At 45.2% G+C, this 11,902-nt stretch overlaps 1 protein-coding gene across 1 annotated transcript in view; it reads right to left on the bottom strand.

Moving 5' to 3' along the window:
- Positions 1–7,357: 7,357 nt before the first annotated feature.
- The window catches only part of LOC146177265 (uncharacterized), a 32,431-nt gene continuing 27,886 nt past the window's right edge, over positions 7,358–11,902 (bottom strand). The window contains exon 4 of the mRNA XM_084580413.1: positions 7,358–7,651. Coding sequence (XP_084436539.1) covers positions 7,512–7,651 — 140 coding nt within the window. The 3' untranslated portion in view covers positions 7,358–7,511. The remainder of the gene's footprint in view (positions 7,652–11,902) is intronic.

The following is an 11,902-nucleotide window of genomic DNA, read 5'->3' as shown; positions in this document are numbered from 1 at the left end:
ATAAGAAAATTGATCTGAATGGGCGAAGTAATGAATTATGTCCAAATGATAGTAAAAGGCGATAGAGCCAACGCGGGAGTAATTTTTAGGCGGCTTAAAGTATTCAGCCTTCTTTTCCTCACTCTCACCTTAAGCCCAGCCCTCGTGTCTCTGCGAAAAGTCAACTAAGGAATGAGGCCGTAACTGCTACTTTTAATCCCAGCCAACCTGTTTCCGATCTATTTCTCGTGCACATTCACACCTGCCTTCCTCTTTTCGCGGGCGCACACTTATACGCTATGCTAGTCATTTTTTACATAATGTGACAAAAACAAAACGCTCAATTCTCTACATTTTCTTCGATTCGTAACGAGGTGATACATGAGCAAGATACTGGGCTGCTAAAGGAATGTGGTGAGACAAATTACATAAGATCTCTGAAAGGGCTGTTACTCTAATGAGAAAATCGTTAGAGGAGCTTCACTGTACAGGAATTCAACTGTCCGCAATTTTTGGGCTTACCGAATGTTATACAGAATTACGGCCAGGCGGCTTATTTGTTTTATATAATGTATTCATCATATCAACTGATATTTCTATATAATAAATATTTGTAATAATTTCTTACAAAAACGCACCTAATGCATCCAGGAAAATATTTCAGGCTTTCTATTGTTTACTAATTCAGAGCAATTTGAAGCCTTGCAGTGACATTACCCAGTATCTGCTAGCCATCGGGACAAACTCCGCGGCTTTTCTAGGCACGCTGTCGGTCGTCTACTACCTAGCACGCAGAATTTGTAATCCCTTTTGCCTCTTACATTGCAAAAAAACTGCCTTACACCAGTGGCTGCCATCTTTTCATCATTCTTCTCATCCAAAATTCGACGCTTCAAGGCTGAATGATGTAGATTGTATATACGCAAAGATGGTCATATAATACGTTAGTATTGCATAGGCTGTAGTATTCTGAAATGCAGATGATCAGATACCTGCGAGTTAAAAAAAATGCATACAGTCCACCAGACTTATATGCCTGTTGAAATAATATACTGCAGCTTCACGATTAGCCAGAAGGAAACGTCGGCGTCACACCACCTGTTTCAGGTGCATGATGTTCTCCATCTGTGAAAGCGAATGTCACATATTTTTTTCTTTGAATTTTTTATACTGATATCCTGGCCAAGCCGGAGCCTCCAGCACACATTGCTCAACCAACTTCGGCGCATGTTCTTTCTTTTGGTCGCCCATGGGTCTGCATGCTGCAAGTACTTCGCCACAAGGCATCCGCGTGTTGGATGTCGGATTTCAGGTAGAAGGAAATAAAACAAAGCAGAGACATGCCTTGAAAAACAAAATTTGTGTTATATACTTTATTTCGATTCTTTATCTGCATGCCTATCAACGTCAATTATTAATTATACCGAACGATTTAGTATATAAAGTTTTCTAAAACATGTTATTTTACTAAATTAGTGCGGTGCAGAAACACGCTTTCACCGCTAGCAGCCCGACCCGACACTACGAAGTGAGAAATAGACACTTAGTTGTTCGGTATCTCAATTCTTACGCAGATTTACTTTTTACTGCCTAGCGGTGACGTGTTCTTTTAGGTAGCAAATCAAGACATATAGAAGAGCAGAAAGCTGGGCGAGTTGGGTTTTGTTAACCATAATAAAACCGGAGAAAAAAGACAGACGAAACAACAAAGGGCGAGTGCTCACTCACAACTGATAGCTTATAGGCTGCAAACAACAGAATGTATAAAAAGTGGCCCAAACTATCAACAAGCAGGCAAAACTTAATGCACGTATTGCTAGGTGTAATCAAGGCACGGAACCTCACTGCCATGATGTAATGGCTTCGTTTTAAGCGGGTCCGCTCCTTGTACAAAATATCGCAGTAGTTTAATGAGGAAAGTATTATTTTCAGTCACACACAGGCTGAACCAGATAAGTATATTTCTTTGCGTTCAAATTATTTGCGTGCTATTTAAACCGTGTATTAAGACTCCGCCTTGTCTGTCCGATCTACACAAATACGCATGACAAGGAGAGTTTAATAACAAACGCTCAGCACGTGGTACGTAATGTATTTCGTGCTTAACCCCAGAGTTTATTTAAGAGCCTTACGTCTCGTTTCGAACCATTCGGTACGATGAGTGTTTACCGTATGATAGCAAATAGGAGGAATTTCATGACGTATATAGAAGCGGCCAGTTAAGCAAAGTGCAAAAAAAAATTTAAAGCACATATTGTCAGATCTTGGTGACGATGCCGATAGAAGCAAAAGGAGAGGGTGGCGCTAAATTGAATGACCTCTTTATTGGGCTGACTTGCGACCGCAAAATAACTATGCATTATGGTGTCCGGTATGCGGATACAGATGGCCACAAAATAAAACTGCATATCAAATTGGGGCCTTTAAACATCTACAAATATCACTCTTACGGACATATTTTCCTTAAATGTGTTAGTCGTCATTTAATGTACCAATAAGACATTAGAGCTATCTTCACGCAGCATTATAACAAAGGCGAAAAGATATAAACTAATTAAGCGGTTACTGTTGATAATTTTCATCATATATACAGATTAGCGTATAAATCAGCATTGCCCTGAAACGCGGGCACGGCCGTTGCATCCGGTGATCCGTTGATGAGTGGCTCGTTCTATATATTGTCGCTTTATACTTCTGTGAATAATATGCAATTACGCTATTCTGCTCGCAAAGTATTGGTGCCTAGCGGGAGGCGCCTATTAAAAAACATGCAATAAAAATCTAAATCGTGATACTCTTCCCACCGAGATCAACCGCCATTTTGAAATGCTCGTGTGATGCCACATGAGAATAGACGGCGGGACGTCGTCTGCAATGCTGACTGCAATATCAAAGGACATGTTTTTTTTTTCTTTTCTGGCGATTGACACAATTCACGTCCCTCATGCAGAAGTGCTGGATGAACATGTTACTGCACAAAAACGATATAGAGTAAGGCATGCTGTCTTCGGCATAGGTAGGCACGGTCACACGAAGGGGGCTGTGCGGTTAGGTTTCTTAGCTTATCGACTCACTGATCTGTCGCTCTCACCAGCGATGACGCCAAGAACAATGGTCGGCTATCCCCCATGGTGTGAGAGTTTCGGCTCCGTTAAGCCGACGGAACTGATCAGATAACGGTCGTGCGATCGGTTTGGGCCGAATCGAAGGCCGAGCGACAGCTTGACACCCAATGCGTCAACCATCTGAATAGCTGCGATTGTTTCTAGCTTAACTGTGGTAAAAATTAAAGGAAATAAGCAGCTACACTGTATGCGTTCCCACTTCTTATCAGCTATGACCTTGGCCATAAATTTCAGTCAGCGCAGAACTGCCGGCCCGTTCCGCAACGAGTAGGCCTAGCTCGAGTACCCGGGGTTCGTATCTTCAATTTAGGCGATTATGGAGAGCGAACTCACAAACTTTAGCGATTGCATGTGGCCATCGAGTGTAGTTCTAGCAATAGCGACCCGAAATCTACGGCTGCTTACGTCACAAAGCGCGCTGACATTGAGCAGGAAGCATTGATGGGACCCTGTCTAGCGACCAATACTGAGGGCAGCCGGTAGCTGTCGGCACCGCTTGTGGTTACACGGCGCCGGCAGGAGACGCAGCATTGGCGTTGTTCCAGTTTGTAAACTAATAAAGGTGCAGCTGTTACGAAACGAAGAGAATATTTTTTGTATTGCTAGCTCAGCTTGAATTCTATGCCGTACGAACGAGCAGCATACATCCAGTTATTTACATATGCTATTTAAACATAGACGATGGGGCACAGTCGGGAGCGAATCAGTTCATTCCTGTGAGAGTTTAGGGCCCATACGTTATATACTGAATGGTGCATGTTTTTGCTGAAGCACTGACGTGTCATTTGCTGGACAAGCGCCAGAAAAACTCTAGGTTATCATCGGGAGTCGGTCGCAGTCGCGCGCGTGGCTGCGGGGGAGGCGTGACGGACACGGCGGAAACTGGGAGGCTCTTGTTCGGTGCGGGCAGAGAAACGCATTTGAATCGTATTGGGTTTCGCGATGATGAGACACGAGCAGCGGCGCGGCGGCGCATGCTTTTGTGCGCTGGCCGTGGCCAGATTGTAAATAATTTAGCAACAATGCTTTTCCAGCCTAAGTAATTAAATTTGACTGACAAAATCATATACCAGCATCTCAAGAGGTTCGACTTCGTTGCAAAGCTTTGCCACCTCCTGATTGGCCCAAGGTATGCTTTCGCGTCAACGTATGTTTGTGTGATTTTCCTCTTGGTTTTTGGACGGAAAAGCGACGGGAAATCGCTCAGCAATCAGCAACACTAAGGTAAACCTCATCCCTCCATTCCCCTCCCTTCCCTTGTTCACGGCGTGCACGACGGAAGAAAACATTGGACATGTTGCTTTTTTTATACATACAGGAGCGTGTGTGGCTAAAATTAGTCAACTCCCATAACACACGAATATGCTTCTGAGAGTGTGCTTAAATAAAACAGCATGAACACATCGATTTAGGCCTCCTTGATGATCTATACGGAAGCTCAAAACTAGCCCAGTTTCTCAAGTATCCCTAAGGTCGCCGAATATAGTGTAGGCTTCTCAAAGAAAAAAAAGAATATGCAAACAAAATCGTTTTGCTGAAGAAAAAAAAACACAGAAACCTGTTGTGCCTTATCTTGTACACGTATGAACGTACCCCTACGTACGTACACCTGAATATTACCGCAAACCATCCAAATCTGTGTTCGGTCTATTTTTTGAATCTGTTTCAGGCATGTGTATCACTTCTGTGTTCTTAAACATGCCCGTTTTGCGAGACGCGGCTTTATCAGTATCATTGTCGCGCAAAATGCTCCGAGATGTTTCTCGAAGATTCCGGCCACTCGTGTATATTTCTGCAATGTTCTAGATTGTGCTAGTCACAATTTGCGCTTTTTCTTTGCAACCTCGAGCACTGACGCATGAAACAGGTATTCTTAGTTTGGCGATCGACTAGCGTGTTTGTTGCTATAGCCGCCGCCGAGCTGTTTAGGTCTTTTGTGTGCGCAAGACAGCCCATGCAAAGTTAATTTCAGTACTATCTCTCCTGTGTCCTCATTTTGTGTCTACGGCCTTGTCACCACTACGTGACATCTGTTGGAGGTGCTGAATCCCGACAGCGTGAACAGCATGAGGTACCCCGATGGCACCCCTTGAGCAGAAAGCAACCTTGGTTTTCTTTTACCGTTTCCCGTCAACAGTTTCGTTAGCTTTCATTTCGATTTGGCACCTCGAATACCTAGTGTAGAAACCGGCAGCAAACATTTACCAAAAAGTGACTGCTGGAACATAGGTTTCTACACTGGGCATTGGAGGTGGGAAATCGAATTGGAAGCTACTTGCGCTGTTAGAGTCGCCCGTCTGGCCCTTAATGCAACCACGATAGCAAGAACAAATAGCTGCCAGTCAGCTGCAACGTAAGCATCCCAGTCTCGCCGCATGGAACAGCCGTTGAAACAAAGCTGCATGCTTAGATGAAGTTATCTATTGCATAGATTTTTAAGAAAGAAATTTAAGAGCTTGCCGAATTTATTCTCTCATGCATGGTGATACCACTCTGGCAGAATGTTAGAATCTTGTTGTCTCGTAGACCGCGGATAGACGTTGAGTCTATTTACCATTATTAGATAAATCACGGATTCTAATGTGAATGGATATGACGAATCCCGTCTCAGTTATTAGAACCAGACTCCAAGCGCAGTTACACATACAAAATGTAAAAAGAAGAAATAAATAGGCTTGAGGGCGGAAAGAAAACGGTGATGGCGATAAAGGCGACGTGTGCAAATGAGAGGTTAAATAAGATGAGCATGAACAATTAGACCTCGTGGCAAAAGGTGACTTATGGAGAAGAGAACACGATGACTACAGGAACAAGGAAGATGTGTATCAACGCTGAGGTTATAAAAGCACCAGGGATGACGAGAGAATGGGAGGGAACGAGAGAAGGGAGTTTCCGGGATATCATGGATGCCTCGGCTGAGAGAGAGCAACGCCGGCTGCCTGTGCGGTACTCTCATGGTCAACGGCACAGCATAGTAAACTCCCTGCTATTCCTGATTCTGTCCCGACGATCCTGAGACTCACGCAGTTACCAGCAGCCGCATGCCTCGCCCAGGTGGTCCCCTTAGACTCCACCGTCAATTCAACGTCGCGTCTACTACCGCTAAACCGGCAGGTCATCCGACAGCAGTAGCCTTGCTATAGTCGAAAGCCACTACAACGCCGTCCTCACAGCCTCGTTTCTCGCACTGAATCACCGGCAGCAAACAGTGAATGTGAATTTAGAACGCTTGAAGGAAGTTATTGGTGCAGTGTGGCGTGTACTATTAGAGTTTGTGTTGTGGTTGTTTGAGCTCGTAAATTAATTTTTTGTCTGTTAGGACCTGTGATGGTCGGGGGTATAAATTAAGCATCCGTGTAGGTACAGCTGGCGTCTGGTTCATCCTTTTTGTAATAGAGTTCCCCTAGATCCGTGACAGGCAGAGTAATGTTACCCAATAAGTTCACTGCTCGCATAGTTTAAGGCTGGCTGTACAAATCGATATTCGCGGCTATATTGTTTCTTAAACCGAGATGGAGCAGACAGCTTTTTTTGTTTTCGAGTGACAGTGCCTGAAGACACAAGGTATATTCAAGAATAGTTTGTTGACAACAGACGGCTGTGTAAAAATGACTTTGTAATCTTATATGTAAGCTTAGAGAACAGATCGAATATTCCTGAGAATGTAATATTTTGTAAGCAAAAGTTTGCAATAAGAAGTGAAAAAATTGCTTTTTTATATGTTTATAATACTGGTAATATTGGTTACAGAACAAATAACAAAATACAAATTTTTAAATTGATGTATTACGCAACTATTGCAATTAGGGTTTTTAGCGCGTTTTTGGACGTCTCGTAGAGGGTTTCTAGATTTGAATTCGCAATATTGATGCATTTGTGGGCATTTGTTTTTCGGTTTAATACACCAAAGTGACTCAGGCTAATAGAGACGGCTTAGTGCAAGGCTGCTGAAATTTCGACCACCTGGTGTTCATTAACATGCATTGACGTCGCAAAGCACACGGTTCCATTGCTTTTCGCCTCCAACGAAAAACGACCGCCACGTCTTTGATTCGCTACCACATCCTCCGGTACAGTATGCAGCTGCCTAACCACTACACCACCGCAGCGGTTAGCAACACTGATGCAGTTTAAAAAACATACAATACAAAAGTGTAAAGTCTAAATCACTCAATGTTTCTATGCTCACCTTGTGCTTGAAACGGCGAACCTATTTTTTTCTAAAGCGAAGGAGCGGATCTGAAAGAGCAAAGCGTACCTTTGTTTATTTTGAATCGTAATAAACAATACAGATGTGTAGACATTGCCTGGAAGCACTGTAAATCTCGTATTGCATTTATATCGTTTGAAGTTTTCCCCTAAAACGACCGAATTACCATGACATCTGCATAGTTCTTTAAAGAAGGATTAAGGAGTAGGCGGTATAGTCTTGCATTGGTATTGGTCCCGCAACCAGGTAATATTCCCGCCAGACTGCTTTCCAAACTTTTGAAAGCAGGCGTGATCATTCTTGATGCCCTTCAGGAAATTGTAGCACAAGTAAAAAGCTGCAAAAAATAAGAATGGCAGGTAAACATTTCTTTTGAGCAATGAAACATTGCCTGCTTACCAAAAAAAAGAAGAATCTAGACAAAAGTAATCCTTAAAAATGATGGCACAGAAAGTATTTTTCTGAGGCGAAAAAAGATGAGTAAATTTTGTGCCATGAATATGTTTTTTTTTTTTTTTTGGGGGGGGGGGGGGGGGAGAAAAATGGTTCGGATAGTGAGCATGCGGAAAAATGGCTTGATGTGCGGTACCCAAGTCCCAAACGGTAAATAACGTTTGGTAAAAAAAGACCAACCGAAGATTCATCTACAATAGCAGCACCAGTGGGAAGCCATTTTGTAAATTCTTGAACTATGTCAAGACGTATTACATTGAAAATAATGCAACGCGTGAAGCTCACTCCTTCCGTACGCCGCATTTCATCGAGGATAAATTTCGGTGAATGCTTTATCAATGTGCTTGGTATCAGTATTCAGTTTACTACACAAAGCTGAATAATTTATATTGGCTTAATATGTGAGTCATTTGCATTGTTAAGATCACAGCGTCAATAAAAACAAAAAAACAATAAACATAGGTCGCGAGAGGCTCCTGCTGTAATGGATTTGATGCATCAAATTACCTATTTTTGGAGACACATCTATTTTGTTAAAGATATTCATTAACTTTGTTGTTATCTGGTTACTTGGCTAACTGTGTAGAAAACTGCGTGGGATATCATATCGGTGTTAATATTGTTAAGGTTTATTTACAGAATGGTTCTGCACCTTAGCCTGATGTGCTAACCAACAGATGGTGAGCTTCCTCTTCTTCCACTTCTATCCCGGAGAGCCTCTTTTTGCACTTTGTTCTCTTCTGTCCGCATGCCTGACATTTCCCCCTTCGCAGGCGAAGCCCCTGGGCTGTCAGTCAGAGTCCCGAGCGAGAGTGGCAGCGCTTCATTCTTGCGACATGAACTACCTGTGTTTTCCGAGAGGGACGACCTTGGGAACATTGGCGAGACACGACGTAGTTCAAGTCATTGATGCGTTTGAGCACAATAAATGGACCTGTGTAGTGCGACAACAGCTTCTGGGACAAACCACGCTTGCGGAGAGATGTCCAGAGCCACACTAAGTCGCCGGAAAGATAGGAGACATCCTGATGCCGACGATCGTAGCGCTGCTTAGAGCGGTCCTGCGAGGCACGAGCCTCTTCAGCGCGGCAGAGGGTGCTCGAAACAGACGGCTCAGTGTCGAGCGAGAACGGCAAAATGGTGTCAAGAGAACGTCGAGGCGGACGGGCGTAGAGGAGGAAAAATGGACTATAGGAAGTTGTCCCATGCTTCGGGGTGTTATAGGCGGAAATAATGAAAGGAAGCACGTCATCCCAGTTCTTGTGCCGCGAGTCAACATACATCGCAAGCATGTTCGTCAGTGTCCGGTTTGTACGTTCGACGAGGCCATTTGTCTGAGGATGGTACGGCGTAGAGTGACGCAACTGGCAAGTACAATAGCGCAGAAGCTGTTCCACAACATCTGCCGTAAACTGGCGGCCTCGGTCACTGATAATTACACGAGGAGGCCCATGACGGAGGACGACAGCGTGAAGAAGAAAGAACGAGACGTGAGCGGCGGTGGCGGAAGGGATGGCGGCAGTTTCACAGTAACGCGTGAGATTGTCAACGCACACGATGACCCAGCGATTGCCTTTGGACGAGCGGGGAAACGGGCCTATGAGGTCAACACCCACTTGCTCATATGGTGTGGTCGGTGGTGTCACCGGATGTAAGTGGCCCGGCGGAGAAGTGGTGGGAAGCTTGAACCGCTGGCACTGCACGCAGGAGTTCACGTAACGCTGAGTCGTTCGACGCATATTTGGCCAGTAGAAACGTTCCTTAATGCGCGTAAGAGTCCTGGCAAACCCCAAGTGCCCAGCTGTAACGTCATCATGCATAGAGTGTAGAACAGAGGAGTAGAGGCTAGCCGGAACGACTAGCAGAAAGCGTGCACCGCCAGACGAGTAATTTTTTTCGATACAGCAAACCATCGCGAATGCAGAAAGGGTTCGCAGGTGCCGGATCATGAGCTTTTTCAAAAAGTGATACCAATTCTTGATCTTTTCGTTGTTCTCGCTGGAAAGTGGCATGATCCGGAAATTGTACGGAAACGGCGGCAAGATAGTCGTCAAAGTTGTCATCGCAGAGGGTAGTTGCGAGAGGCAGCCGCGAGAGGCAGTCAGCGTCAGCGTGTTGGCGGCCACTTTTGTGAGACACTGTAAAGTTGAACTCCTGAAGACGTAATGCCCAGCGGGCCAGCCGACCACAGGGGTCGCGTAGATTCACCAGCCAGCAAAGCGAATGGTGATCGGTGATGACTGTAAAGGAACGTCCATAAAGGTACGAGCGAAACCGCTTATACGCCAAAAACGACGGCAAGGCACTCTTGCTCCGTCACGGTATAGTTGCGTTCAGACTTGCTAAGGGTGCGACTTGCGTAAGCGAAAACGTGTTGGTTTCCGTCATGCCGTTGTATGAGCACAGCACCCACGCCGATGCCACTTGCGTCAGTGTGGAGTTCAGTGAGTGCTGTCGGGCTGAAATGACGCAGTATGGGCCGCGAGGTAAGAAGAAACTTGAGCTGGCGAAACGCAGAATCACATTCAGGAGTCCATTTGAAAGGAATATCCTTCTGCAAGAGGCATGTGAGGGGGTAGGCTACTTCAGCAAACTTAGGGATGAAGCGTCGAAAGTAAGAGCAAAGTCCCAGGAAGCTCCTGAGTTCTTTCACAGACTTGGGCTCTTTGACGCAACTGACAGCTTCAATCTTCTGTGGGTCAGGCCTAACACCGTCTTTGTCAACCAAATGCCCAAGCACAACGATCTGTTGTTCACCGAAGCGGCACTTCTAGAGTTCAGCACGAGACCCGCTTCCTCCATGCAGTTAAGGACCACAGCTAAACGGCTGTTATGCTCGGCGAAGGTCTGACGGAGACTGACGTAGTGGCCGCGTCGCGGTAAAAGCTTGTCCTCCCTGCTTGGAGGGAGCCTAACCGATTCTGCAGGCATTTTAAATAAAAGTTGTTCTCTCTCTCTCTCTCTCTCGGCGAAGGTCCTCCCGAAGATCACTACGTCATCTAGGTAACACATGCAAATTTGCCACTTCAGTCCACGCAAATGAGTGTCCATAAATCTTTCAAAGGTAGCCGGAGCGTTGCATAGGCCGAAAGGCATCACGTTAAATTCATACAACCCATCGGGAGTCACGAATGCCGTCTTCTCCTTATCTTTCGGATGCATCGGTATCTGCCAATGTCCGGACCGTAAATCAACAGATGAAAAGTAGGAAGCTGAATGGGGGCAGTCAATGGCATCATCAACACGCGGGAGCGGGTAAACATCCTTCTTGGTGACAGTATTGAGGCGGCGATAGTCGACACAAAATCGCCAGGTGCCATCTTTCTTTTTCACGAGAATCACAGGGGCGGCCCTTGGGCTAGATGATTCCTGAATGATTCCTCTTTGCATCATATCACTGACCTGTTCGTCAATTATCTTACGTTCTGAAGGTGAAACACGGTATGGTGTCTGTCTAATCGGGTGTGCAGATCCAGTGTCGATCATGTGATGGGTGCGGGAAGGTGGAATTGGTGGTGGCTGATCTCGAGCAAAGTCGAACACGTCCGCATGTTTAATAAGAACCTCCATCAATATTCGGCGATCGTTGGTGGGTAGCGATTGATTTATCATGGACTGAAACCGGGAATCAGCACGATCTGGACGTCTAGTTGAACGAGCAACGCCGTCACTGAACGCGGCGATATGCATAGAAAGGCGTTCTTCAAAGTCGGCGAGTTTCAAGCCACGCGGCAATACGGCAGGTTCATTGGTATGGTTGACAGTCCAAAGCGTGGCACGACCCTCGTTCACTCAAGCTGCGGGGCACCAACCCAAGCAGCACACCAGCATTGGTCCAACAATGGTTCATCACTGGAAAAGAATGGCATCAATATTGTACTGATATTGGCATTTGGGCATTTTACTACATTCTCCATTCTTGGCCCATCTTTCGTTCCAAGATTGGTCCAGTGTTCAACCAAGCTGGAGCCACCAATGTAGGCACAATATTAGACTTTCCATTCATGCACCATGATTCTTGCCAATACTGTCCAGCATTATACCATCATTGTATTACCAATATTTGTTTAATACCAGCTATTCCATTGATGGCCCATTGTCAATGCCAATATCATACCAATGGTTAGCCATTGCA

Source organism: Amblyomma maculatum, chromosome 10 (assembly GCF_055883805.1).
Source record: "Amblyomma maculatum isolate TAMU_Amacu chromosome 10, ASM5588380v1, whole genome shotgun sequence".
Classification (NCBI taxonomy): Eukaryota; Metazoa; Arthropoda; class Arachnida; order Ixodida; family Ixodidae; genus Amblyomma; species Amblyomma maculatum.
The sequence above is the reverse complement of the archived record's forward strand: the minus strand, read 5'-3'. Positions and strand labels throughout refer to the sequence as shown.